Source organism: Carcharodon carcharias, chromosome 3 (genome assembly GCF_017639515.1).
Source record: "Carcharodon carcharias isolate sCarCar2 chromosome 3, sCarCar2.pri, whole genome shotgun sequence".
Lineage (NCBI taxonomy): Eukaryota > Metazoa > Chordata > Chondrichthyes > Lamniformes > Lamnidae > Carcharodon > Carcharodon carcharias.
The window spans coordinates 55,983,577-56,011,550 of record NC_054469.1 but is presented as its reverse complement, the minus strand read 5'-3'; the positions used below and the strand labels follow the sequence as shown (position 1 = coordinate 56,011,550).

General features: G+C 42.9%; 1 protein-coding gene across 1 annotated transcript in view; it reads left to right on the top strand.

Moving 5' to 3' along the window:
* Window positions 1-27,974, top strand: part of myo3a (myosin IIIA) — a 611,422-nt gene that overhangs the window by 296,335 nt on the left and 287,113 nt on the right. The window contains exons 11-16 of the mRNA XM_041183939.1: window positions 11,163-11,267; window positions 14,929-15,012; window positions 17,510-17,712; window positions 17,887-17,985; window positions 18,379-18,493; window positions 24,111-24,237. Of these exons, the coding sequence (XP_041039873.1) occupies window positions 11,163-11,267; window positions 14,929-15,012; window positions 17,510-17,712; window positions 17,887-17,985; window positions 18,379-18,493; window positions 24,111-24,237 (733 nt within the window). The remainder of the gene's footprint in view (window positions 1-11,162; window positions 11,268-14,928; window positions 15,013-17,509; window positions 17,713-17,886; window positions 17,986-18,378; window positions 18,494-24,110; window positions 24,238-27,974) is intronic.

The following is a 27,974-nucleotide window of genomic DNA, read 5'->3' as shown; positions in this document are numbered from 1 at the left end:
GGGGGTGCTTTAAGATGTTTGTATTGTTTTGACTTTTGATAATAGACACAAGATAGGCTTTTTGGTAAGTTTTAATCAGAAGCAAAGATAAACATATATTCGCACAACACCCTGACATGCAAACACAGCAAAAACACTCACTCAAACATACACACATAAGAAAAGATGAATTTCATTAATGAATTGTGCACTTAGGTTATTAACAGAATAAAAAAAGCAAACAAAAAAAATCACATATTTCAATCACTCCTTTTAAGATACAGTGTTGCAGGCCTAGACTGATAAAGATGGCATGAACACAAGGACAAAGGAAGTGTTAGTGGCAGTGGTAAGGGCTAAAAAGGTGCTTATAGTGACATGAAGGTAAGAAAGCAGAATGTGATAATGGCAGAACAAGGGTCAGCAGTTTGTGAAACATGTAACAAATGGCCCTTTTGGGGGTGGGGTGAGGGGGAGGGGTGGTGCCGGGGATAAGGATAGAAAATAGGATAAAAAGGGGCTAAAACAATGAATAAATAAATAAAAATAAATGGGTAAAAAAAGAATTTTGAAGAAAGCGACCCTTTTTTAATCCCTTTTTAAAATTTTTTAAAATTATTTTATCCACTTAGTTTTATTTATTTTCAATGTTATTCATTGTTTTATCCCCTTTCCTATCCTTTTCCCCACCACTGCCCCCCTCCCAAAAGGGCCATTCATTACTTGTTCCATGTTGTTCTCTCATAGAGTGCTTACTGTTGTTATCACATCCTGCTTTCTTACCTTTGCCGCTATCAGCGCCTTTTTTAGCTCTTACCACTACCATTAACACCCACTTTGTCCTTTTGTTTATGAAATCTTTGTCAATCTCTCCTTTGCCCCCACCTATTGCTGGCCTTCCATCCAGCTTCACCTGCTGCACCCCACTTAAACAGTATAAATTTATACTTCTTTTCAGCTCTGAAGAAGGGTCATATGGATTCAAAGCATTAACTCTGTTTTTTTACCTCACAGATGCTATCAGACCTGTGCAGTTTTTCCAGCATTTTCTGTTTTAGATTTCCAGCATCCACAGTATTTTGTTTTTATCTTAGAGCTTTTACAACAATAATAGTTTCAAGGTTACCATTACTGAGACTAGTTTTCAATTGCAGATTTGATTAATTGAATTTAAATTCCACCAGCTGCAATGATAGGTTTTGAACTTTCACTCTTAGGGCTTTAGTCTGGGATTCTGGGTTACTAGTACAATGACATCACACCACCATGTTCCCCCAAACCTTCTGTTATTCCTGCCTGCTTAGGTGTTAGCTATCCCTTTCAAAAGCACCTGATTAATGGTGAAATAGGGATGTATTAACCATGGATACTTTGTGAAAGATGATTTTTCTGGCATTACTGACTACCTCCACGATAAGGAAATAGGAGCTGTTGTGTTTGCTGTACTATATCAGATTGATGAATGGCTCCTGTTTGCCGATGCAGGTACACCACACAACATTTAGCACTCTGGAAAAGCTTGCAATGACAATGATCTTGGCTGTGTGGTGTGCTGTTTCTCTGTACTTTTGAGAGAAATGAATGCACCTGCCACCCTTGTAGAACTCTGCATTTGTCATCTGCTGAATGAAACTAGATAGGTGCCTTGATCAATATCAATATAATGTCCTTCTGGTGCCAGAAAAGATCCTGTAGCAAAGCATTTATGAATGTTGTGGCATCTCTGAAACCTGATCCTAGCACTTGGCATGGCTGCAAGATTACCACACTGATCAGTCAGCACCTCTGTAACAACATATCCTCACCCTACAAAACATGGACCTCAAAAGAACTTTGCGGCAGAAGAGGAGTGTCACCTCACTGTTCACACCTCCACTTCTCTTACACAAAAACAAAATACAGTGGATGCAGGAGATCTGAAATAAAAACAGGAAATGCTGGGAGCCTTCAGCAGGTCAGGCAGCATCTGTGGAGAGAGAAACAAAGTTAAGGGTCCTCTTACTGAGACTGGTCTCACAATAAAAGATATTATGGAAATAGCTGTCAACCCTCCCAAGACTAATTTTAACTTCACTAATAAAAGCTGACCAGAGTTAGAATCATGGGCACCAATAATGTGACAACAGATGCACAGGCAACCATAACTTGTTATGGCATCAGGCATTTTTTAAAAAATCATTAACAGGATGGAAGCATCACTGGCAAAGTCAGCATTTATTGTCCATTCATAAATGCCCTTGAGAAGATGATCGTGAGCCACCGCCTCCCCGAACTGCTGCAGTCCACCTGGTGTAGGTTCACCTGCAGTGCCGTTAGGGAGGGAGTTTCAGGATTTCGACCCAATGACAGTGAAGGAATAGCAATATATTTCCAAGTCAGGATGGTGTATGGCTTGGAGGGGAACTTGCAGATGGAGGTGTCCCCATGTATCTCCTGCCCTTGTTCTTCCAGGTGGTAGAAGTGGCAGGTTAGAAGGTGCTGTCAAAGAAACCTTTGCTTTGTTGCACTGAATCTTGTAAATAGTACACACTGCAGCCTTGGTGTGTAAGTGAATGGTTGAATGTGCCATTGAAGCAAGCAGCATTGTCCTAAATGGTGTTAAGCTTCTTAAACATTGTTAGAGTTACACTCCTGCAGGCTGGTAGAGAGTATTCCATCACACTCCTGATTTCTGTCTTGTCGTAGTGCTGGCAAGGCAATTTGCTGCCTATCCCGAATTGCCCTTGAACTGAGTGGCTTGCTAGGCAGTTAAGAGTCACTGGCATTGCTGTGGGTCTGAAATCACATATAGGCCAGACCAGGTAAGAGCATTCAGGGCAACCAATTCTGGGTGAGAAAAATAAGGGACACTTCGCCATGGGGGAATGCTGACGAGGCCTTGGGAGCTGGTGGGGGAGGCGTGGGGTGGGGCTCTGGTGGAGGGATTGGGCCTTGGCTCATGGTCCGTTTTGAGTCTGATCCTACCACAGCCAGCTGGGACCCCATCCAATAGACATCTGTTGGACAGTCCAGAACCCAGACCACCCAGCAGCTGTAGCCGAACAACTCCCTTGTGGCTGTGTGAACCAGACTGTGCATGCAGAGACATAAAGGATGCAGATCAGAAGAAATCTGGGACAAAACACATCCTGGGATGGCCTTAGTGGGGAAGGGGAGTTTAGTGAAATTGCAGGACGGTGCCAGAAAATCCAGGTCGGTCACCCTGAGGATGTTAGTAAACCAGATGAGTTTCTACAAAAATTAGTGTTAGTTTTATGATCACTATTACTGACCACAAAACTAGTTAATTTTCAACAGAAATTTATTACTTAATTGAATTTAGGCTTCAACAGTTTCCATGGTGGGGTTTGAACCCTTGCCCCTACAACATTTTACTGTGCCTATTGATTACTAGCCCAGTAACATTTCCATTACACCGCCATCTACTCATCACGGAGTTGTCAGCCTCTGTTTACCTGTTGTAGTCACAGCATTATTGTGGCTGCTTCAGTTAAATTTCAGGTCAATGGTCACACCCAGGATATTGATGACGACATTGGATATCGAGGGATCAAGGGAAGGTGGACGGATTCATTAATACAATAGTGAGAGATAGCCATAGAGTCATAGAGGTCTACAGCACTGAAAAAGGCCCTTCAGCCCTTCGAGTCTGCACCTGTCAAGCAAGTACCTAATGATTCTAATCCCATTTTCCATCACCAGGCCCATAGCCTTGTATGCCATGGCATCGCAAGTGCACATCCAAATACTCCTTAAATGTTATAAGGGTTTCTACCTCTACCACCCTTGCAGGCAGTGAGTTCCAGAGATCCACCACCCTCTAGGTGAAAAAATTCTTCCTCACATCCCCTCTAAACCTCCTGACCCTTACCTTAAATCTATGCCCCCTGGTTATTGATCCCTCCACCAAGGGGAAAAGTTCCTTCATTTCTACCCTACATATGCCCCTCATAATTTTATACATCTCAATCATGTCCCTCCTCAATCCCTTCTGCTCCAAGGAAAATAACCCCAGTCTATCCAATCTCTCCTCATAACTAAAACTCTCCAGCCCAGGCAAACATCCTGGTAAATCTCCTCTGCACTCTCTCTAGTGCAATCACATCTTTCCTATAATGTGGATTCCAGAACTGCACGCAATACTCTACCTGTGGCCTAACCACGTTTTATACAGTTCCAGCATAACCTCCCTGTTCTTATATTCTATGCCTCGGCTAACAAAGGCAAGTATCCCATATGCCTTCTTAACCACCTTATCCACCTGTCCTGCTACATTAAGGGACCAGTGGACATGCACACCAATGTCCCTCTGATCCTCAGTGCTTTCCAGGATCCTACCATACACCGTGTATTCCCATGCCTTGTTTGTCCTGCCCAAGTGCATCACCTCACACTTATCCAGATTAAATTCCATTTGTCACTGATCAGCCCATCTGAGCAGGCCATCTATATCCTCCTATAATCTAAGGCTATCCTCCTCACTATTTGCCACCCCACCAATTTTTGTGTTATCTGCGAACTTACTGATCAATCCTCCTATATTCAAGTCTAAATCGTTTATATATACCACAAACAGTAAGGGACTCAACACCGATCCCTGTGGAACCCCAGTGGACACAGGCATCCAGTCACAAAAACATGCCTTGACCATCATCCTCTGCTTCCTGCCGCTCAGTCAATTCTGGATCCAATTTGCCAAATTGCCTTGGATCCCATGGGCTCTTACCTTTGTTATCAGTCTCCCATGCAGGATCTTATCAAAAGCCTTGCTGAAGTCCAAGTAGAATATGTCAAATGCATTGCCCTCATCTACACACCTGGTCACCTCCTCGAAAAATTCAATCAAATTGGTCAAACATGACCTCCCCTTAACAAAACCATGCTGACTGTCCTTGATTAATTCTTGCGTCTCCAAGTGTAGATTAATTCCGTCCCTCAGAATTGCTTCCAATAGTTTCCCCATCACTGAGGTTAGACTGACAGGCCTGTAGTACCCTGGTTTATCCCTTCCTCCCTTCTTGAATAATGATACCGCATTGGCTGTCCTCTAGTCCTCTGGCACCTCTCCTGTGGCCAGAGAGGCATTGAAAATTATTGCCAGTGGCCCTATCATCTCCTCCCTTGCTTCTCTCAACAGCCTGGGATACATTTCATCCGGGCCTGAAGACTTATCTACTTTTAAGCCTGGCAGACCACTTAGTGGTCTTCTCCCTTTCTATGCTAATTTCTTTAATTATATCATAGTCCTTCTGCCTGATTTCCATACCCATGTCATCCCTCTCACTTGTAAACACCGAAACAAAGTATTCATTTAGAACTCTATCTACGTCTTCTGGCACCACACAAAAATTACCACTGTGGTCCTTAGTGGGCCCTACTCTTTCCCACTTATCCTCTTACTCTTAATGTATTTGTAAAATAACTTTGGATTTTCCTTTGTTCTCAGTTCTAAAGAATCCGTTATGTAGAATCAGTTTGGGTAGAGATAAGAAATTGCAAAGGTAAGAAGTCACTTGCGGGAGTAGTTTATAGTTTCCCTACCAGTAACTACACTATTGGACAGAATGTACAGGAATAATAGGGGCATATAAGAATGGTGCTGCAATAATCATGGGTGATTTTAGTCTACGCATAGGTCGGACAAATCAGATTGGCAAAGGTAGCCTGGAAGATGAGTTCATAGTGTATTCAGGACAGTTTCTCGGAGCAGCATATTCTAGCGCGAACCAGAGATCAGGCTATTCTAGACCTGGTAATGTGCAATGAGAAGGAATTAATTAATGACCTCATAGTAAAGCAGCCTCTAGGTCGCAGTGATCATAACATGATTGATTTTCTATAGGTTTCAGCCTAGGTCTCTTTCTCCATGACAACCAAATCATATGGGCCTGTCTCCAGGCAGAGCTTAGTATGATTTCACCATTCCCCCATTTCAGGACATTCTGTTTTATCTTACATTAAAAAAAGACAGTTTAAAACATAACCACCTTGTAGAATCTCACATTCGGAACAGTACAAATCCTCAAATGTTAGCAAGGATGACTTTACAGGATCAACAGAACAGGGTATGCCAATATCATTTTCAGACCAGAGGTTTTACTCTAGTTATGCTTTGCTGTCATGGTATTGGATACAACTCAGTAGCTTGCTAGGCCAGTGTTCAGAAGCATAATGTGAATTCCTTCATAGTCCATGTTAGGACAACTAATGTAAATGATTGAGCCATCTGAGTATGTTGAGATGTGGGTCTGGAGGGAGTTTAGCATAAGACCTGGGCAATTTAAATTCCTGAGCCTTGTTTGATTTTCTCTTTTATTTCCATTCATGGGATGTGGGCATTGCGAGCTAAGCCAGCATTTATTGCCCATTCCTAATTTCCCTTGAGAAGGTGTTGGAGAGCTGCCTTCTTGAACTGCTGCAGTCCAAGTGGTGTAGGTACACCCACAGTGCTGTTGGGGAGAGAGTCCCAGGATTTTGACCCAGCGACAGTGAAGGAATGGCAATATATTCCCAAGTCAGGATGGTGTGTGGCTTGGAGGGGAACTTCCTTGTCCTCCTAGATGGTAGTGGTCATGGGTTTGGAAGGTGCTGTCCAAGGTACTTTGGTAAGTTCTTGCATTGCATGTTGTAGATGGTACACACGACTGCCACTGTGTGTCAGTGGTGGAGGGAGTGTATGTTTGTAGATGGGGTGCCAATCAGGCAGGTTGCTTTGTCCTAGATGGTGTCAAACTTTTTGAGTGCTGTTGGAGCTGCACTCATCCAGGCTAGTGGAGAGTATTTCATCACGCTCCTGACTTGTGCCTTGTAAATGATAGACGGGCTTTGGGGAGTCAGGAGGTGAGTTACTCACTGCAGGATTCCTAGCCTCTGACCTGCTCTTGCGGCCACGGAATTTAAATGGCTAACAGTAACACCAGGATGTTGATAGTGGGGGATTCAGCGATGGTAATGCCACTGAATGTCAAGGGGTGATGATTAGATTCTCTCTTGTTGGAGATGATCATTGCCTGCACTTGTGTGCAGCAACTGTTACTTGCTACTTGTCAGCTCAAGCCTGGATATTGTCCAGGTCTTGCTGCATTTGGACACGGACTACTTCAACGTCTGAGGAGTTGTGAATGGTGCTGAACATTGTGCAATCACCAGTGAACATCCCCACTTCTGACCTTATGATGAAGGAAGGTCATTGATGATATGACTGAAGATGGTTGGGCCTAGGACACTATCCTGAGGAACTCCTGCAGTGATGTCCTGGAGCTGAGATGATTGACCTCCAACAATCACAGCTATCTTCCTTTGTGCTAGGTATGACTCCAACCAGCAAAGAGATTTCCCTCTGATTCCCATTGACTCCAGTTTTGCTAGGGCTCTTTGATGCCACACTCAGTCAAATGCTGTTTTGATGTCAAGGGCAGTCACTCTCAGCTCACCTCTGGAATTCAGCTCTTTTGTCCATGTTTTATCTAAGGCTGCATTGAGATCAGGATCTGAGTGATCCTGGCAGAACCCAACCTAAGCGTCAGTGAGCAGGTTATTTTTAAGCAAGTGCCACTTGATGGCACTGTTGATGGCCCCTTCCATCATCATTACCCTGATGATTGAGAGTAGATTGATGGGGTTGTAATTGGTTGCTTTGGATTTGTCCTGCTTTTTGTGGGATATACCTGGGCAATTTTCCACAAAGCCGGGTAGATGCCAGTGTTGTAGCTGTACTGGAACAACTTGGCTGGACGTGCAGCATGTTCTGGAATGCAAGTCTTCAGTACTATTGCCGGAAGCTTGTCAGGGCCCATAGCCTTTGCAGTACCCAGTGCCTTCAGCCGCTTCTTGTTATAATGAGGAGTGAATCGAATTGGCTGAAGACTGGCATCAGTGATGTTGGGGAGGCCAAGATGGATCATCCACTTGGCACTTCTGGCTGAAGATCATTGTGATTGCTTCAGCCTTATTTTTTGAACTAATGTGCTGGCCTTGCTCATCATTGAGGATGGGGATATTTGTGGAGCCTCCTCCTCCTGAATTGTTTAATTATCTACCACCATTCGCTACTGGATGTAGCAGGACTGCAGAGCTTAGATTTGATCCTCATATCTTGTACCCACCTCTACCTCACAGAGGCTGAGCACCAACTCTCAGACACTTCCTCCTACCTCCCCCTGAACATCAAGCCATTGTTTCCAGGACTGTCACTGACCTCATCTCCTCTGGAGATCTTCCCTGCACAGCTTCCAAGCTCATAATCTCCCAGCCCCGGAAAGCCTACTTCAACCTCCTCCCCAAAATCCACAAACAAGGCTGTTCTGGTAGACCAATCATGTCAGCATGTTCCTGCCCCACAAAACTAATTTCTTCCTATCTTGACTCAGTTCTCTCTCCCCTTGTCCAGTCTCTTCCCACCTACATCCGCAATTCCTCTGATGCCCTATGTCATATCAATGCTTTCCAGTTCCCTTGCCCTAATTGCATCCTCTTCACCTTGGACATCCAATCCCTCTATGCCTCCATCCCCACCAGGATGGTCTGTGGGCTCTCCACTGCTTCCTTGAACAGAGGTCTGAACAATCCCCATCCACCAGTTTCCTCCGTCTGGTTGAACTTGTTCTCTCACTGAACAATTTCTCCTTAAGCTTGTCTCACTTCCTCCAAATAAAAGCTGTGGCTATGGGTATCTGCATGGGTCCCAGTTATGCCTGTCTCTTTATGAGGTGTGTGGAACATTCCTTGTTCCAGTCCTACTCAGGCCCCCTCACAAACTCTGTTTTCAGTACATCGATGACTTTCAGTGCCACTTCATGCTCTCATCTGGACATGGAAACATTTATGAATTTTTATTCCAATATCCACCCCTCCATCACCTTCACATGGTTCATCTCCAACACTTCCCTTCCCTTCCTTACCCTCTCTTTCTCAATTTCTGGAGTTAGACTGTCCACCAATATTCATTACAAGACCACCAACTCCCACAGCTACCTCGACTACAGTTCCTCACACCCTGCTTCCTGTAAGGACTCCATCCCATTCTCTCAGTTCCTTCACCTCCATTGCATGTTTTGATGATGCCACTTTCCAAAACAGTGCTTTTGACATGTCTTCCTTCCTTCACCGAAGTTTCCCACCCTGTGTAGTTGACAGGGCCCTCAACTGTGTCCAACCCATCTCCCTCGCCTCTGCCCTCACATCTTCCTCTCCCTCCCAGAACCATGATAAGTTCCCCCTTGTCCTCTATTTTCACCCCACCAGCCTCCGCATTCAAAGGACCATCCTCCGCCATTTCCACCAACTTCAGCATGATGCCACCACCAAACACATCTTATCCTCACCCCACTGCCAGCATTCTGTAGGGACTGTTCCCTCTGGGACACCCTGGTCCAGTCTTCCATCAGCCCCAACATCTCATCCCCCTCCCACGGCACCTTCCCATGCAATTGCAGAAGGTGCAACACCTGCCCCTTTACCTCCTCCCTTCTCACTGTCCAAGGGCCCAAACACTCCTTTCAGGTGAAGCAGTGCTTCACTTGCACCTTCTTCGATTCGGTCTCCTCTACGTTGGAGAGACAAAACGCAGACTGGGTGACCCTTGCGGAACATCTTCAGTCTGTCCACAAGCATAACCCAGAGCTTCCTGTTGCTTGCCATTTCAACACACCACCCTGCTCTTATGCCCACATGTCTGTCCTTGGCCTGCTGCAACGTTCCAGTGAAGCTCAATGCAAACTGGAGGAACAGCACCTCATCTTCCGATTAGGCACTTTACAGCCTTCCGGACTTAAAACTGAGTTCAACAACTTCAGACCATGAACTCTCTCCATTATCCTCAGCCCCTTTTTACCCTCTTTTCCCCCCATTTTTTGATATACATTTTTCTATTTTTATTTTTATTTTTTATTTTTTATCCACTTATTTTTATTTATTTATTTCATTTATTCGTTGTTTTCTCGTTACCTTTTATCCTATTTTTGATCTTTTTTCCCCACCACTATCCCCTTCCTCCACCCCACCCCCACAAGGGCCACCTGTCAGTTGTTCATGTTGTTCTTTCACAGAGTGCTTACTCTTGTCCTGCTATTATCACATTCTGCTTCCTTACCTTAATGCCACTATCAGCAACCTTTTTTTGCCCTTACCACTACCATTAACCTTTGTCCTCTTGTTCATGACGTCTTTGTCAATCTCTCCTTTGCCTCCACCTATTGCTGGCTTTCTATCTAGCTTCACCTGCTCCACCCCTCTTAAACAGTATAAATGTCATCACATATTTACTTCTCTTTAGCTCTGAAGAAGAGTCATATGGATTCAAAACGTTAACCCTGTTTTTCTCTGCACAGATGCTGTCAGACCTGCTGAGTTTTTCCAGCACTTTCTGTTCTTATTTTAGATCTGATCCATTGGTTGTGTAATCATTTAGCTCTGTGGATCACTTGCTGCTTATGATGTTTGGCATGCAAGTAATCCTTAGTTGCATCTTCACCAAGTTGAAACCTCAGTTTTAGGAATGCCAGGTGCTGCTCCTGGCATACCCTCCTGCACTCATCATTGAAGTCTTCATTAATCCATCACTTTGGGAATGTGGAGCAACAACCCTGACCCCTGTCATCTTAACCGCACCACCCATGTCCCCTCTCCGCCCATATTGTGCCTCCTAGATGGTGAGTTTAAAATGTGTTCATGTTTCCTGATTAGCTAGTGATCTGGTGTCTAAGTTTACTGGAAACCTAGTGGTAATGATAGCCTAGGGGAATGCCTCTGTATATCTAGACCCCTTAGAAATCATGGGGCATGAGTCTGTTTCTTTGTAATGTAAATGAAGAATCTAGTATTGTCTTCAGGAACTACACATTGCAAACTCATTCACATTTTGTATTTAAGGGGATGCTAGATAATCACATGCAGAAAAGAAGGTTACATTGAGAGGGTTAGATGGGAGGAGTTTCAAATAGAGCATAAATACTGGTGCAGATTTGTTGGGCCAAAAGACCTCTTTCTGTGATGTACATTTTATATGGTGGCATCAGTTTGATTTGCAACATATTTGCACCAATACCTTCATTTATAGGCAAATAATCATCTGATCATCTGTATGTTGCAAAGATCATTCGGTTACTTGTATCAGCAGAGTAAACACATTACTAGCAATTATTACATCATTACGTCAAAGCTAATTTCTGTTTTGTTGTTAACAGCATTCCAAGCAGTACATTGGTGCGAAGCGGACTGCCAATCCACCCCACATCTTTGCTGTGGCAGACATTGCTTACCAGGCTATGGCCACTTACAACTCAGATCAGGTACCTGTGATTCCACAACAAATATCCCATTGGTGGGCAAGCTTTTAGAAACGATAATGCAAGACAAAATTAAGAGTCACTTGGACAAATGCAGTTTAACTAAGAAAAGCCAGCATAGATTTGTTAGGGACAAAACATGTTTAACTAACACCCTTGGGTTTTCTTGATAAGGTAACTGGGAGGGTTGATGAGCATAATGTTGTTGATGTGGTGTACATGGACTTCCAATTGGCATTTGATAAAGTGCTACATAACAGGTTTGTGAACAAAATTGGAGCACATGGAATAAAAGTGGCAGCAGCAACTTTGATACAAAATTGGCTGAGTGACAGGAAACAAAGAATAATGGTCAACGGTTGTTTTTTATCAGACTGGAGGAAGGCTTATAGTGGAGTGCGGAAGGGATTGGTGTTAGAACCTTGCTTTACCCCTGCATTTGACTGAGTGTGGCATCAAGGAGCAAAACTGGAGTCAATAGGAATCAGTAGGAAAACTCTCTACTGGTTAGAGTCATAGCTAGCACAAAGAATTGTGCTTTTTGGAGATCAGTCATCTCAGCTCTGGGAAATCAGGGTAGTGGCCTCACTCAACCATCTTCAGCTGCTTCATCAATGACCTTCCTTCCAACATAAGGTCAGAAGTGGGGATGTTCGCTGATGATTGCACAATGTTCAGCACCATTTGTGACTCCTCAGATACTGAAGCAGTCCATGTCCACATGCAACAAGACCTGGACAACATATATGCTTGGGCTGACAAGTGAAGTGGAGAGGAACTTCCAGGGGGTAGTGTTCCCATCTATCTGCTGCCCTTGTCCTTCTAAATGGTAGTGGTCGTGGGTTTGGAAGGTGCTGTCCAAGGAGTCTTGGTCAATTCCTGCACTGCAATGCGCTGCTGCTACTGTGCATTGGCGGTGGAGGGAGTGAGTGTTTGTTGATGGGTTGCCAGTCAAGCAGGCTGCTTTGTCCTGGACAGTGTCAAGCTTCTTGAGTGTTGTTGGAGTTGTACTCATCCAGGAGATGTGGAGAGTATTCCATCATGCTCCTGACTTGTGCCTTGTAGATGGTACACAGGCTCTGGGGAGTCAGGAGTTGAGTTACTCAACCGGCAAGCAACATTCGTAACACACAAGTGCCGACAATGACCATCTCCAACAAGAGAAAATCTAATCATCGCCCCTTTACATTCAATGGCATTACCATCACTGAATCCCCATTATCAATATCCTGGGGACTACCATTGACCAGAAACTGAAACAGACTAGGCATATAAATACTGTGGCTACAAGTGCAGGTCAGAGGCTAAGAATCCTGCGATAAGTAACTCAACTCCTGACTCTCCAAACCATGTCTACCATCTACAAGGTACAAGTCAGGTGTGTGATGGAATATTCCCTGGATGAGTTCAGCTCCCACAACACTCAAGGAGCTTGACACCATTCAGGACAAAGCAGCCCACTTGATTGGCTCCACATCCCCAAACATTCACTCCCTCCACCAACGACGCACAGTAGCAGCAGTGTGTACCATTTACAAGATGCACCACAGGAATTCATCAAGGCTCCTTAGACAGCACCTTCGAAACCCACAACCACTACCATCTAGAAGGACAAAGGCAGTAGATAGATGGGAACACCACCACTTGGAAGTTCCCCTCCAAGTCACCCACTATCCTGACTTGGAAATATATCGCCATTCCTTCACTGTCGTTGGGCCAAAATCCTGGAACTCCCTGCAACTAGAGATGGGAAATAAATGCTGGCCTAGCCAGCAAAGTCCACATCCCATGAATGAATAAAAAAAAAAATATATATATATAAAACCTTGATGTATTTGCGGATGATGCAAAACTTGGAAGTATTGTGAACAATGAGGAGGATAGTGTAAAACTTCAAAAGTACATAGATAAGTTGGTGGAATGGGTGAACGAGTGTCAGATGAAATTTACTGCAGAGAAGTGTAAAGTGATTCATTTTGATAGGAAGAATGTGGAGTTACTACATAAAATAAAGGTACAATTCTAAAGGGGACTCAGGAGAAGAGGGATCTGAGTATATTTTTTTTATTCATTCACAGCATGTGGGCTTCGCTGGCTAGGCCAGCATTTATTGCCCATCCCTAGATGTCCTTGAGAAGGTGGTGGTGAGCTGCCTTCTTGAACCACTGCAGGCCATGTGGTGTAGGTACACCCACAGTGCTGCTAGGGAGGGAATTCCAGCCACAGTGAAGGAACGGTGTTATAGTTCCAAGTCAGAATGGTGTGCAGCTTGGAGGGAAGCTTGCAGGTGGTGATGTTCTGATATATCTGCTGCCCTTGTCCTTCTAGGGGGTAGAGGTCTTAGGTTTGGAAGGTACTGTTGAAGGAGTCTTGATGAGCTGCTTGTAGATGGTAGACACTGCTGCTACTGTGATTAATCTGTGGTTCAGCCCTCCCAATTTTGGCACAAGTCCCCAGATGTTAGTCAGGTGGACTTTGCAGTGTTAGTAGGACTGAGATTGCCATTGTCATTTCCCATGCTGAGGTCAATGCCTGGTGATCCATCCAATTTCATTCCTTTTTATAGTGGTTTGGATACAACTGAATGGCTTGCTAGGCCATTTCAGATGGCATTTAGGAGTCAACCACTTTACTGTTGGTCTGAAGTAACCGGGATGGCAGATCTCCTTCCCTAAAGAGCATTAGTGAACCAAATGGGTTTTTACAACAATCAACTCATGGGCAGCAGTTTTGAGGCTAGCTTTTTAATTCCATATTTGTTTACTGAATTTAAATTGAACCAGTTGCCCTGGTGGGATTTGAACCCATGTCCCCAGGACATTAGCCTAGGCCTATAGGTTACTAGTCCAGCAACAGTATCACAATGCCATTGCCTCACCTATGAGCATAAGTCATTGAAGTTGGCAGGACCAGTTGAGAGAGTGGTTAGTAAAGCACACAGCATCCTGGGCTTTATCAATATGGGCATAGAGTACAAAAGCAAGGAAATTATGTCAAACCTGCATAATCACTGGTTCAGCCTTAGCTGAAGTATTTTGTCCAGTTCTGGGCACCACACTTTAGGAAGGATATGACAGCATTACATAGGGTGCATTAAAGATTCACGAGGATGGATCCAGGGATGAGGAACTTTAGTTACGTAAGAAGTTTGGAGAAGTTGGGACTGTTCTCATTGGAGAAGAGAAGGTTGAGAGGAGATTTGATAGAGGTATTCAAAATTATGAGCAATCTGAACAGAATAAATAGCAAGAAACTACTCCCATTGGTGGAAGGATCAAAAACCAAAGGGCAGAGATTTAAGGTAATTGGCAAAAGAAGCAATGGTGACATGCGGAAAATCATTTTCACTCAGCAAGTGATGAGGATCTAGAATGCATTACCTGATAGTGTGATGGAGGTAGGGTCAATTAAGGCTTTCAAAAGGAAATTGGATTATTATCTGAAAGTTTGCAGGTCTATGTGGAAATGGCAGGGGAGTGGCACTAGATGAATTGCTCCTTCAGAAGGCCAGCAGATGGGCCAAAAGACCTTCTTCTGAGCTGTAACTGTTCTATGATACTGTGAAATAAACCTACACCATTTCATATTTTTTGGTTCTCTTCATGTAGTTTGTGATGTCAATAAAAGGATGTGGTGACTAATGTGTGTTCCTTATCTATGTCAGTGCATTGTGATCAGTGGAGAAAGTGGTGCTGGGAAGACTGAAAGTGCCCACTTCTTAGTCGAGCAACTCACTGTCCTTGGAAAGGTACGGTACTCTCCAACAATGCACCAAGGGGACAATTTTAACCTAACTCACCCATTGGAAAACTAGTTGGATTGAATGAAAAGCAATGTTGAGGAGGTGTAAAAATAGCATTCTAGCCATGGGCTTCCTACCCAGAGAGTTGATTCAAGATTAACTAATACCTTATGTAAGCACAGAATTTCATCTTGCTCATTCTTGGTACTCAGAATCCTTGATTCAAGCACATTGATTGCTCTTGTGCAGAACTGGAATGTACAGTTTTCATTTTGATTGTACAGAATGCCTGAATTATGCATATTGATGACCCTAAACAAAAAGTAACAATGCATGAAAGTACACCAATTACTCCTGTTTGACAAAATACTTGATTTTAGTACAGAATTTAGAATTATGAGAAGGTATAACATTTATTGGCAAGCATTAAGGCTCTTATCAGGATTCATTGTACATACAATAAAACTTTAACTATGAAGACAAATCTTAAAAATGTTATTAATGACCAGACAGATCACACAATTTCTGTTGACCAAGATTACATTGCTTGTTATCTGGATGCTTTGTTACTTGGTTGACTCTGTCCTGAACTGCTGGTATGTAAACTCATTGGGGGTAAATTTCTCAGGAAGTTGGAGGGGAGGGTCTTCCATTCATCCACTATCATTTTCACAGAAAAAGCAGGGACAACCCCTGGTAAACAAAGTTAAACATCATAGTGGTGTTACCACAAAGCTTTCTATGCACGTTAAGAGTTTATAAACCATTATCTAAATGGTAGCCAACGAATGGCCCTTATGGTCCCATTAAAGGAAATTAAAAAATGAACTTGAATTTTCTGCAGGAGGTTAACGTTTACAAAAATGAATTCTATCCTTCTTTCTCCCCAACCTTCTTCCTCTTTACATTATTCTCTCCTGAAGCTAACTGAAGCTTGCTGGAGTGCACTTCCACAGGAACTGGCAACCCTCTGGCACCACACTGGCCATGCCACAGCATGAACCCCGACAGTGTGAGAGTAAGGGATATGATATCACATAGGACAATGCAACCAAACTAAATCTTGTCCTTGTTCTAGCGCTCAACATATTCACTTTCAAGTAGAGGTCATTAGATAGCAATTGAGATTGGGAGCTGTTGCTCTGGCTGAGATCAACAAAGCCAACTTGCAACCTTTTCCTTGCTTTGTGTCGACACTGGGGAATGTACTTCACCATCAGTGACTTCCAATATCATTTATTTTTATTATTAGACCTTTGTGAAACATCATTTACGAATGAATGTGACTTCTTCTTGTTTATTATAAGTGGCAGTGGTTCCAGCTGTTATTTGAATTCCTGTACATGCTGCTTTTAAAAGTGAGTTGGATGCATCACAGAAGTATCATATATACTCATGTAAATGTCAAATTTTTGAGACCGATATTTTAAGCAAAAAGTTATGGCGATGACTTTTACACTGGTAATCTTTTTGAGGTGCTTACTTTCAACCAAAACACAATTCCTGGCACACCTAACATGGCTCTCAAATTAATCCACAAGGGTAGTGTCACCCACATCAACTGTTTATTGTCTCTCTCTGTTTTCATTATGGATCCTCTCCTTACACCATAGGAGAGGAAGAGGCAGTGGTGGCTGAACATGTAGTTTCAATACTGCTCGGGGGCCAGGGGAAGAAAAAAGAAAAGGAAAGGGAAGGGCCACGCCATTGGAAAATGTCACGTTTACAGCTCCCAACCCTCAACCTAGACCTTAGTGCAGAGGCAACGGAGTGGCGTTCGCAAGGGCCAGTTTGGCAAGGCCTGAGCTTCCCCTTCTTTGTCCTGGAAGGCTGAGGCTACAAGACCCGGAAGTTCATTTATTTAAAGTTCGTTTTGGAAGTTGGTCCCTCCTTCCTGTTTCCATGTCCCATGTTTAACACTCTTCTCTGATCTGTTAGTTTCTCCCCCAAACAATCAAAATCGATCTATCTTCTTCCTGCCTTAATTGATCAGCAGGAACTGGAGGAAATATGCTAAGTGTAACTTTTTAAACGAATAATGAATTGAGATTTTTGATGTGATTGTAGAGATTATACTTTGGTTCTGAAAATTTTGGGCTTTGATTCCTGAAAAAGTAGGGTCGACTTTTACATAAGGTTATGAAAAAATACAGTTTTTAGGCCAAAAATCATGGGGTCAACTTTTGCTCAAGATTGACATTTACACAAGATTGACTTTTACACAAGTATATACAGTACTCCAATTCTTTCCTGGGAAGAGCAATGAGCAAGAATACTTAGCCTACCACTAGAATTATGTCTCCTGTTAATTGGGATGGATCAATATTAATAGCAACTGCAGAAAAGCCCATATTTTAGATCATTCCACCTGAAGGAAGGTGGAGTATGAGGGTTTACAAAAGAGGACGAAAAATAGACGGGGGTTAAAGGTAACTTAAAGTTTCTTTTTCAAGTTTACCCTCAAGCAATCTTTCCAGCAAAGTAATTGTCTTTTATCTTTCAGACCAATAACAGGATGCTGCAGGAAAAGATTCTCCAGGTAAACAACTTACTAGAAGCTTTTGGAAATGCCTGCACAATAATCAACAACAACTCCAGCAGGTTTGGCAAGTACTTGGAAATGAGGTTTACCAGTGGCGGGACAGTCATGGGGGCTCAGATCTCAGAGTACCTGCTTGAGAAGTCAAGAGTCATCCACCAGGCTCCGTAAGTAAAGAAGAAAACTTTAGTTGCTGTTTTAAAGCAATTTGAAACATTTCAGGCCTCATCTAATGATATTCACAGAATAATAAGAGGCTGTAGCAGTTGGTGGATTCAGATGACAGGGCCAATTGCTATGTTATTATTTTCACCAAACAAAATGTTCTGATTTTCTTACAGAGGAGAGAAAAACTTCCACATTTTCTACTATATCTATGCTGGCCTGGCACAGAAGAACAAGCTAGCTCATTATAAGTTGTCCAAAGGTCAACCTCCAAGGTAATTTTGCATATATAGAGGCTACAGCACCGTAGGGCTGAGGATGATGTGGTCTTCTCGTAGTACTGGAGTCTAACTGACAATGGGAACTTGGTGCTGCTTTTCATTCATACGATGGTTCTGATCAGTTTAAGAGAGAAGTAAAGAGCTTAGGATCTACTTTGCCTTCTCAGTAACTGACAAGCGAAGAAATATTTTAGCTGACCGTTGCAGTGGTAAACAAGAAATGGTTGAGTCACACCATGTACACTACATACATTGTGAGACCAGAGGCATTTTGCAATGTATTTACACTAATTTGTGTACTTTTGCAATGTGGACATTTCTGTTTATGTTTTCCATTGTCTAATTTGGTATCAATTTGGATCATTTTCATCTTTTGAAATCTTTCAGGTACCTTCAGGATGAGAAAATTACAATGATGGAGGAAATTGTAACCAATTCTTTCTACAAGGCTCAATTTGAAGCCCTGGAACAGTGCTTCAAAGTCATTGGTTTCACACTTGAGGTAAACTTGCATCATTTACCTTGAAAACATCTGGAAACTGTCATTAAACCTTTTGATGAGCTTATACATGTTAGTCTTATTTGATGAAGTAATGATGAACAAATGGCATGGACTCCCAGATAATGTAATGGAAGCAAAGTGCTATAATCATTTGAGAAATAAATAGATGCCTTTCTGCAGATATATTACGATGAACTGATTGTCCTCCTTCATCCTTATTCATATTCTAACCTTATAAAGTGCTTTCAGTATCTGTAGATAACAGTGTGCCTTTTAATTGCAACGTACTTTGTTGAATATTCCAGATTTTTTTATTTTCTCATTTGACATTTTTGCTGACTGTTGCACAGCCTTTGTATCAGCCACTTTTTTCAATGCAGATTATTTTTATTAATTCTCATGATGTGGGCATTGCTGGCAAGGCTGGTATTTATTTGCTATCTCTAGTTTCCCTTAGAAGGTGGTGGTGCTTCTTCTTGATATAACTGAGTTGCTTGCTGAGTATTGATCTGAGATATTAGATATCAGTGCAGTTGATATAGTTTATATGGATTTCAGCAAAGCCTTTGACAAGGTACAACATGGGAGACTTATAAAGGAGGCAAATGCACATGGGATACAGGGTAATTTGATAAGGTGGATTCAAAATTGGCTTAGCTGTAGGAGACAGGAGATGATGACAGAAGGCTGCTTTAATGACTGGAAGCCAGTGTCCAGTGGCGTACCACAGGGATCTGTGCTCGGCCCATTATTCGTCATTTATATAAACTACATAGATGACTATGTGGGGGGAGAATTGGTAAGTTTGCGGATGGCACAAAGATTGGCCGATTGGTTAACAGTGAGGTTAAGTGCCTTGGGCTACAGGAAGATATAGGATGGGATGGTCAAATGGGCAGATAAGTGGCAGATGGAATTTAACCCTGAAAAGTATGAGGTGATACACTTTGGAAGGAGTAATTTGACAAGGAAGTATTCAGTGAACGGCATGACACTAGGAGGTTCTGAGGAGCAAAGGGACCTTGGCGTGTGTGTCCATAGATCTCCGAAGGCGGAAGGGCATGTTAGTGGGGTAGTGAAAAAGGCATATGGGACACTTGCCTTTATCAATCGAGGCATAGCTTACAAAAGTATAGAGGTCATGTTGGAGTTGTATAGAACTTTGGTGAGACCACAGCTGGAGTAGTGTGTGCAGTTCTGGTTGCCACATTATAGGAAGGATGTGATTGCATTGGAGGCGGTGCAGAGGAGATTCACCAGGATGTTGCCTGGGATGAAACATTTAGGTTATGAAGAGAGATTGGATAGACTTGGATTGTTTTCGTTGGAGCAGAGAAGACTGAGGGGCGACCTGATCGAGGTGTACAAGATTATGAGGGGCATGGACAGGGTGGATATGGAGCAGCTGTTTCCCTTAGTTAAAGGGTCAGTCATGAGGGGCACAAGTTCAAGGTGAGGGGCAGGAGGTTTAGAGGAGGATGTGAGGAAAAACTTTTTTACTTAGAGGGTGGTGACCGTCTGGAATGCACTGCCTGGGAGGTGGTGGAGGCAGGTTGCCTCACATCCTTTAAAATGTACCTGGATGAGCACTTGGCACATCATAACATTCAAGGCTATGGGCCAAGTGCTGGTAAATGGGATTAGGTAGGTAGGTCAGGTGTTTCTCACGTGTCGGTGCAGACTTGATGGGCCGAAGGGCCACTTCTGCACTGTGTGATTCTGTGATTCTGATAAGGGTAACCAGAGTGTCTGGCCAATAAAGAATTTTACAACTGTAATGGGGTAGAAATTGGCCAGTTTTACATTTTTGGAATGAGGGTTAATTTTGAAGGTTAATGTCCTGTGCCACAAGGATGCCTGAAAAATGTACTGTCTGATCAGGCTGTTTTTCAGACACCCAGGGTAGTGACTGAGAACAGGGGCACTTCATCTTCAATTTACTAAAATGGGGTCTAACAATTGTTTCAGAGACCTCAAGGCTGAGGGGCCTGCTCCACTCAAATTTTCCAGTTGTGTTTGCAGCCTAGCAAGCAGTCTCTATCAAAAAGGTGACATTATCCATATGCTATGCAAAACATCACAATTTGCATATCGGACTCATGTTGTCTCTATGAGACTTCAAACTGCCTTCACCCCGTTAAAATATCAGCTTTTAAATATATAAATTGCACTTCCAGGACGTAATCTGCATGACAGCCTGCGGAAGTACCAGGGCTTCAGGTGCAGATTGCTGCAGTGAGGGGCTGCTGGCTGTCCTTAAAAGATTTTGTTGGATAAAATTGGGCTGGGGAACCTCGCAGCATTCTCACATCACTGGAGCTTATAATGGTGGAGGTTCCGCAATGAAGGATGGTCAATCTAGTCTCCCTTGATGCCATTTCAAAGGAATTCTGTGCACCCTGTGCACATCTCAAGTATAACAAACCCATTATGAGGCTTCCCTTTCATTTTATTTTTATTCCTTCATGGGATGTGGGTTTCATTGGCTAAGCCAGCAGTTTTTGCTCCAGTTCATGGATTTTGATGCCTTGATGAGCTTTCCAGCCCACATGAGGGAGTAGAGAGTAGGCCTCAGGTCTACATAACTAATAATGTATTGGCCTTCTTGTGGTCAGTGGTGAAGTGGAATGATTTTAATTTTAAAGTGTTTCTTTAATGGGGTCTTTTAATTCTAGATCCCCCTCCCCACTCCAGCACCACGTTTGGCTCGGCTGAACCCTTACCACCTGTCCTGCTCCAATCACCGTCACGTCCCCACCCTGTCACCATCACCCCCAGCTTCCCTTCACCACCAGTTCTTCTTTGACACAGGTGGTCGCATCTACTTTCAATTCCTGCCATTCAATTGACTGAAAAAAGAACTATCAGGCTACAGGCAGTAATTAAGATTTGTCAACTCAGCAAGGAATCTGCTGGTGCTGCAGGGGATGATGGTCGTGGGATTGGACCAGTGTCGGGGGGAAGGGATGGGAAAGGAGTGGGGGAGGGGTGGTGGTGGAGGTGGGTGGTTGGGCAGAACTAGGGGCATTGGGGGAAGGGGGATGGTGAAGGTGGGGGGAATGGGAACCTGGGAGTAAAATCAGGGGTGCCAGAGGGATGGGGGTAAACAGAGCCCTGGGGTTGTGGGAGGGTGGGGAAAATAGAGTTGTAAGGTGCTGACTGGCCACCAGTCCATGTAGTGAAACTTGCCGGGCTGCACACATGGGACATGACTTTTACCTCGTCGGGCGGGCCTGGGAGCGGCCACGAAACTGACCAGTTAACAGTTAGCCAGTGGGAAATGCGCGCTGGTAGCCTCAGCGCTGCTGGGGTGCGGGCAGGAGGAGCATGAGTTCTGAAGTGTGTGCATGCACGCAGGTTCATGCAGTGAAAGCTCCCTGAAGGCACAGAGCTGCCTCAGGGAGCTGAAGATTTTTCACATTAAAAATAAAGAGTTAAAAAATAAGGAAAACATGTCCCCTCATGTGACAGAGTCACATGGTCATGTTACAAATGAGTTTTTAAAGATTTTTTAAATCACTGGTCGTAACCTCATCCCGCCCATGGGTGAGGTTTTGCAAAAAATGCAAAGGCCACTTGGTCTCTTTGCCCGCCCGCCAACCAAGCATTTGGACGGGTAGTGAAAATTTAGATTTAATTAATTGATTAAGGGCCTTAATAGGCCTCTTAATTATCAGTGGGTGTGATGCCGCCTCTCACGCGCAGTACATGAGTATCAAGAGTACATGATAATATTGGGACGCTCGCCCAACACCATCACATTATTTTACTCTCATTTGGTCGGGCGCGCGCCTGTCCAACAAGGGAAGAACTCTGTCCAACAAGGGAAGAACTCTGTCCATGGTGTCGATCACCTGCTGCTGAGGGTAAAATCCCAGTGCAGCAGGAGGAGGTACCTAAGTGATTATTAAGGGCTTCAATTAGCCCACAGGTGGTTGGGCTTTCTGACGCCTCGCCTGCCACTGGTAAAATTGCAATGAGGACAGGGAGTTCAATGTCAGGAGGTGATGGGGTAGTGGTATTGTCACTGGACTAGTAATCCAGAGACGCTTGTGACCCAATCCCCCCATGGCAAATGGTGGAATTTGAGTTTAATAAAAAATCTGGTGGATGACCATGAAACCATTGCTGATTGTTGTAAAAATGTAATGTCCTTCAGGGAAGGAAACCTGCCATCTTACCTGATCTGGTCTACTTGTGACTCCAGACCCACAGCAATGTGGTTGACTCTTGAATGCTCTCTGAATAAGGGCAATTAGGAATGGGGAATAAATGCTGGCCTAGCCAGTGATGCTCACATCTCATGAATGCATTTTACAGTTTTCACTTCCCGCCTGCCAATCTGCCCCAAGAAGCTGTAAAGTCCTGCTCCAGGTGTCTTCTATGTGAATATGCTTGAGCAGGTCTTGACTTCATTCAATAGTGCAATTACATAATCAGAAATGCGCATGTTTCAGCTAAACAAAATAAGTGACAGCCATTTGCTGACTCGTTCTTCAGGGCAATGTCTTGACCAATCAGTGTCAAGTTACCTGGTTTAAATTTCAAACAGTTAACAGTTAATTGGCAGTCACCATCAATTGCTGCATTCTCCATGGCCTCTACCAATCAGAGTCCACTTGTCAACCAATCAGCACTCTCTTCTCATTAAGCATAAATTGTTGTTTTCTCCTTATATTGGCATTCTTGCGAAGTGTCCTGATGAATGTAAGATGAAAACATATGAACATACAAACATATGAAATAGGAGCAAAAGTAGGTTATTCAGCCCGTCCAGCCTGCTCGGCCACTCAATACAATCATGGCTGACTTGATTGTATTACTAATTCCACATTCCCACCTACTACCAACAACTTTTGATTCCCTTGCCTAGCAAGAATCTATCTATCTCCACCTTAAAGATATTCAATGATCCGGCCTCCACCACCTTCTGAGGCAGAGAATTCCAAAGTTGCACAACCCTCTGAGGGAAAAAACATCTCCTCATCTCTGTCCTAAAAGAGTGCCCCCTAATTTTAAAACACGTCTCTTTTTTTCAGCAATACTCAAGTTCCGTACTACCAAATGACTATTTTAGTGATTTATGTACTGTATCTATATCCCCATAACCCTCACATAGACACATATTTTCCAAGAATATGTGGCCTCCTTATTTTTCCTACCAAAATATGCCACCTCACATTTAATATATATTGAAGTTCATTTGTCAATTACATGCTCATTCTGCAAGTTTATTCATGTATTTTTGTATTTTATCACAGTCGTTTACTGGATTAATTACATCCCCAATTTATTGTCCACAAATTTTGAAATTGCACTTCCAAATTCTTGAGTTCAAATTATTTATGTAAGTGGTGAACAACAGTGGTTTCAGCACTGATCCTTGTGGAACACCACTTCCCATTTATTGCCAGCCTGCTGTGTAACTACCTTTAACAACTACTCCCATATGATGGGTGACAGAATGATGGCAGACAGTACATCTCTCCTGGTTTCTATTTCCATTGTGTCTTATTTACCATTATTTGTTTAGGAAAGCTAATTAACTTATATCCAATATACACAAAAATATTCCTTAAATATATGTAAATTCTTTGAATTAATAATCTTTCTACAGGAACTGGGGAATATATACAGCATTCTGGCAGCCATCTTGAATATTGGTAACGTTGAGTTTACCTCAGTTGTAACAGAGCACCAGACTGACAAAAGCAATATTGTTAATCTTGGGATGCTTGAAAATGGTAAGTTATCAATAAAAAATTGCATTTCTAACGCAGTCTTCACGTGCATTATGTAATGCAGGTTATGCTGGTAAGCAGCAAAGTAAATTAACGTGGAACCTCGTTCGATGGGAGCGGGGTCATTCATTGAGTGGGGGCAGGGAACAGAGAAAAAGAGAAAATGCTGGAAAAACTCAGCAGGTCTGGCAGCATCTGTGGAGCGAGAAACAGACTTAACGTTTCAAGTCCATATGATTACTTGAGCTTTGCTGCTATCATGTGCTTTGTGTAACTAACACCTTCTTTCAGAACAAACCATGCCCAAGGTGCGCTGGAGACATCCAAAATCAGGGCATTTGCACCATTTGGACCTGATCATCACCAAGCGTGACTCTCTAAACATCATATGCAGCCACCACAGCACTGACTGTGATACAGATCACTCCCTGATGTTCAGCACAGTTAATGCAACCCCTGAACTTCTTTCATTAAAAGCAGCTTCTTTTCAATGTCAGTCATACCACCCATCCAAAAAAAAACAACAGCTCCTCCAAAGGGTCATGAGGACTCGAAACTCTTTTCTTCTCCGCCGATGCTGCCAGACCTGCTGAGTTTTTCCAGGTAATTCTGTTTTTATTTTGGATTTCCAGCATCCACAGTTTTTTGTTTTTAGCTCCTCCTTGACTTGATTGAACAAGTACACTCTGACATTCCCACGCATAGTGCGGAAGCAAAATTGAATATATTTCAAGACACCATCTACAATAATGCATTCTCAACATTTAGGAAGCAAGAGCGGAAAAATGCTAAGAGGTTTGAGGCTAACATCATGGTGATAGAAACTGTCATTGAAGCCAAGGAGTCCACTCTTATTAATTACAAGATAGATCTGAGCAAGAAGACTCTGAATGCACTAAGAGTCAGAGGTCCAGCAGAATGCTAGACGGTGCACCAATGAATACTGGTTATAGCTTTGCCAGAATATCTAGATATCTTTCAACACAGGGAAAGCTAGGGACATGTATGAAGTGATCAAAAAGGTAACAGGTCAATCAGAAAAGAAAGTGGTTCAACTGAAAACAAAGGCTGAGGAGGTCATCACTAACTGCAATAAACAGTTGGAGAGATGGACTGAACACTACCTTGAATTGTACTCTGGGATGAGCACTGTCACCGAGGAAACCCTAGACATGATAGAAAGCCTACATGGCATGGCAGAGCTGGATATTGAACCCACAGTGGAAGTGTTTAGCAAAGCTGTTGACTGGCTTACCCTGGGCAAAGCCCCAGAAGCTGATGCTATATGGTCTAAACTCATCAAGCACGTGAAACCGACAAAATCTGCACAAATTTCCCTGTCTCTGCTGGAAGGAGGATGAAGTGCTCCAGGATATGCGTGATATGAGGCTTGTATCCCTGTACAAGAATAAGGCAACCACAGTGATTGTAACAACTATTGAGGCATCGTCCTGCTGAGAATTATGAGAAAACTATTTGTCCATGTTGCCCTTGTTAGAATACAGATCCTAGTTGAGCACATCTGCCCCAAATCCCAGCATGTTTTCAGAATTGGAAGATCTACAGTTGATATTAACTTCTCAGTCCTGCAGCTGTAGTAAAAATGCCACAAACAAAGCAGATCACTATATATTGTCTTCGTCAATCTCACCAAGGCATTTGATCATGTGAACAGAGGTGGTTTATTTAAGCTGTTGGAGAAAATTGTCTCCCCACCAAAGCTGCTCATTGTGACCTTCTCTTTCCATGACAACATGATGGGTAAGGTCAGTTATGATGGGGCAGCATCTGAACCCTTTGAGCTCTATTCAAACTGGGTTGTGTTCTGACACCTACATTCTTTGGCATATTCATACGAATGTACGGTTAGGAGTAGGCCACTCAGCCCTTCAAGCCTGCTCCGCCATTCAATAAGATCATGGCTATCTGATGGTACCTCCTGCCTACCCCCGATAACCTTTCACCCCCTTGTTAATCAAGAGTCTATCTAGCTCTGCCTTTAAAATATTCAAAGACCCTGCTTACATTACATTTTCAGGAAGACAGTTCCAAAGACTCACTACCCTCTGAGAGAAAAAAATTCTCCTCGGCATTCTCCTAAATAAATGACCCCTTATTTTTAAAGCATGGCCCCTAATTCTAGATTATCCCACAAGAGGAAACATCCTCTCCACATCTACCCTGTCAAAACCCCTCAGAATCTTAAAGGTTTCGATCAAGTCACCTCTTATTCTTCTAAACTCCAGTGGATACAAGCCTGACCTGTGCAACCTTTCCTCATAAGACAGCCCACGCATTCCTAGTAAACCTTCTCTGAAAAGCTTTTAATGCATTTGCATCTTTCCTTAAATAAGAAGACCAATACTATACACAATACTCAGATGTGGTCTCACCAGTGCCCTGTACAACAAAAGCATAACCTCCCTACTTTTGTATTCAATTCCCCTTGCAATAAATGATAACATTCTATTAGCTTTCCTAATTACTTGCTGTACCTGCATACTAGCCTTTTATGATTCATGCATTAGGACACCCATATCCCTCTGAATCTCAGAACTTTGCAATCTCTCACCATTTAGATAATATACTTCCTTATTATTCTTCCTGCCAAAATGGACAATTTTACATTTGCCCACATTATGCTCCATTTGCCAGCTCTTTGTCCACTCACTTAACCTATCTATGTCACTGTGTAGCCTCCTTACGTCCTCCTCATAACTTACTTTGCTACCTATCTTTGTGACATCAGCAAATTTAGCAACCATATCATCCATCTCTTCATCCAAGTTATTTACATAAGTTGCAAAATGTTGAGGCCCCAGCACTGATCCCTGTGACATACCACTCATTACACCCTGCCAACCAGAAAAAGACCAATTTATGGCTACTCACTGTTTCCTATTAGCAAGCCAATCTTTCATCTATGCCAATATATTACTTTCAACACCATGAGCTTTTATTTTCCACCATAACCTTTGATGTGGCACCTTATCAAATGCCTTCTGGAAACCTAAGTACAGTACATCCACTGGTTCCCATTTATCCACAGCACATGGGACTCCTTCAAAGAACTCCAATAAATTGGTAAACCTGATTTCACTTTCCCTGAACTATGTTGACTCTGATTACTCTGAATTTTTCCAAATGCCCTGCTATAACATCTTTAATAATAACTACTAACATTTTCCCTCTGACTAATGCCCTGCTTTCTGCCTCCCTCCTTTGTTGAATAAAGGAGTTACATTTACTTTTTTCCAATCTAATGGAACCTTCCCTGAATCTAGGGAATTTTGGTAAATTAAAACCAACACATTAACTATTTCACTAGCCACTTTTTTCAAGACCCTAGGATGAAGTCCATCAGGACCCAAGGATTTGTCAGCCCGCAGCTCCAACAGTTTGCTCAATACCACTTTTCTGGCAATTCTAATTTTCCTGGGTTCCTCCCTCCCTTCCATTCCCTGATTTATAGCGATTTCCAGGATATTTCTTGTATCCTCCATGGTGAAGACTGATGCAAAATACCTGTTCAACTCAACTTCCATCTCCTTACTTTCCATTAATAATCCCCCAGACTCACTTTCTATAGGATCAACGCACACTTTGTTAACTCTTTTCTTATTTAATTGTCTATTGAAACTCTTACTATCCATCTTTTTATTTCCAGTTAGCTTTCTCTTGGACTCTAATTTTTCCCTCCTTATTAAACTTTTTTGTCATTCTTTGCTGTTCTTTATATT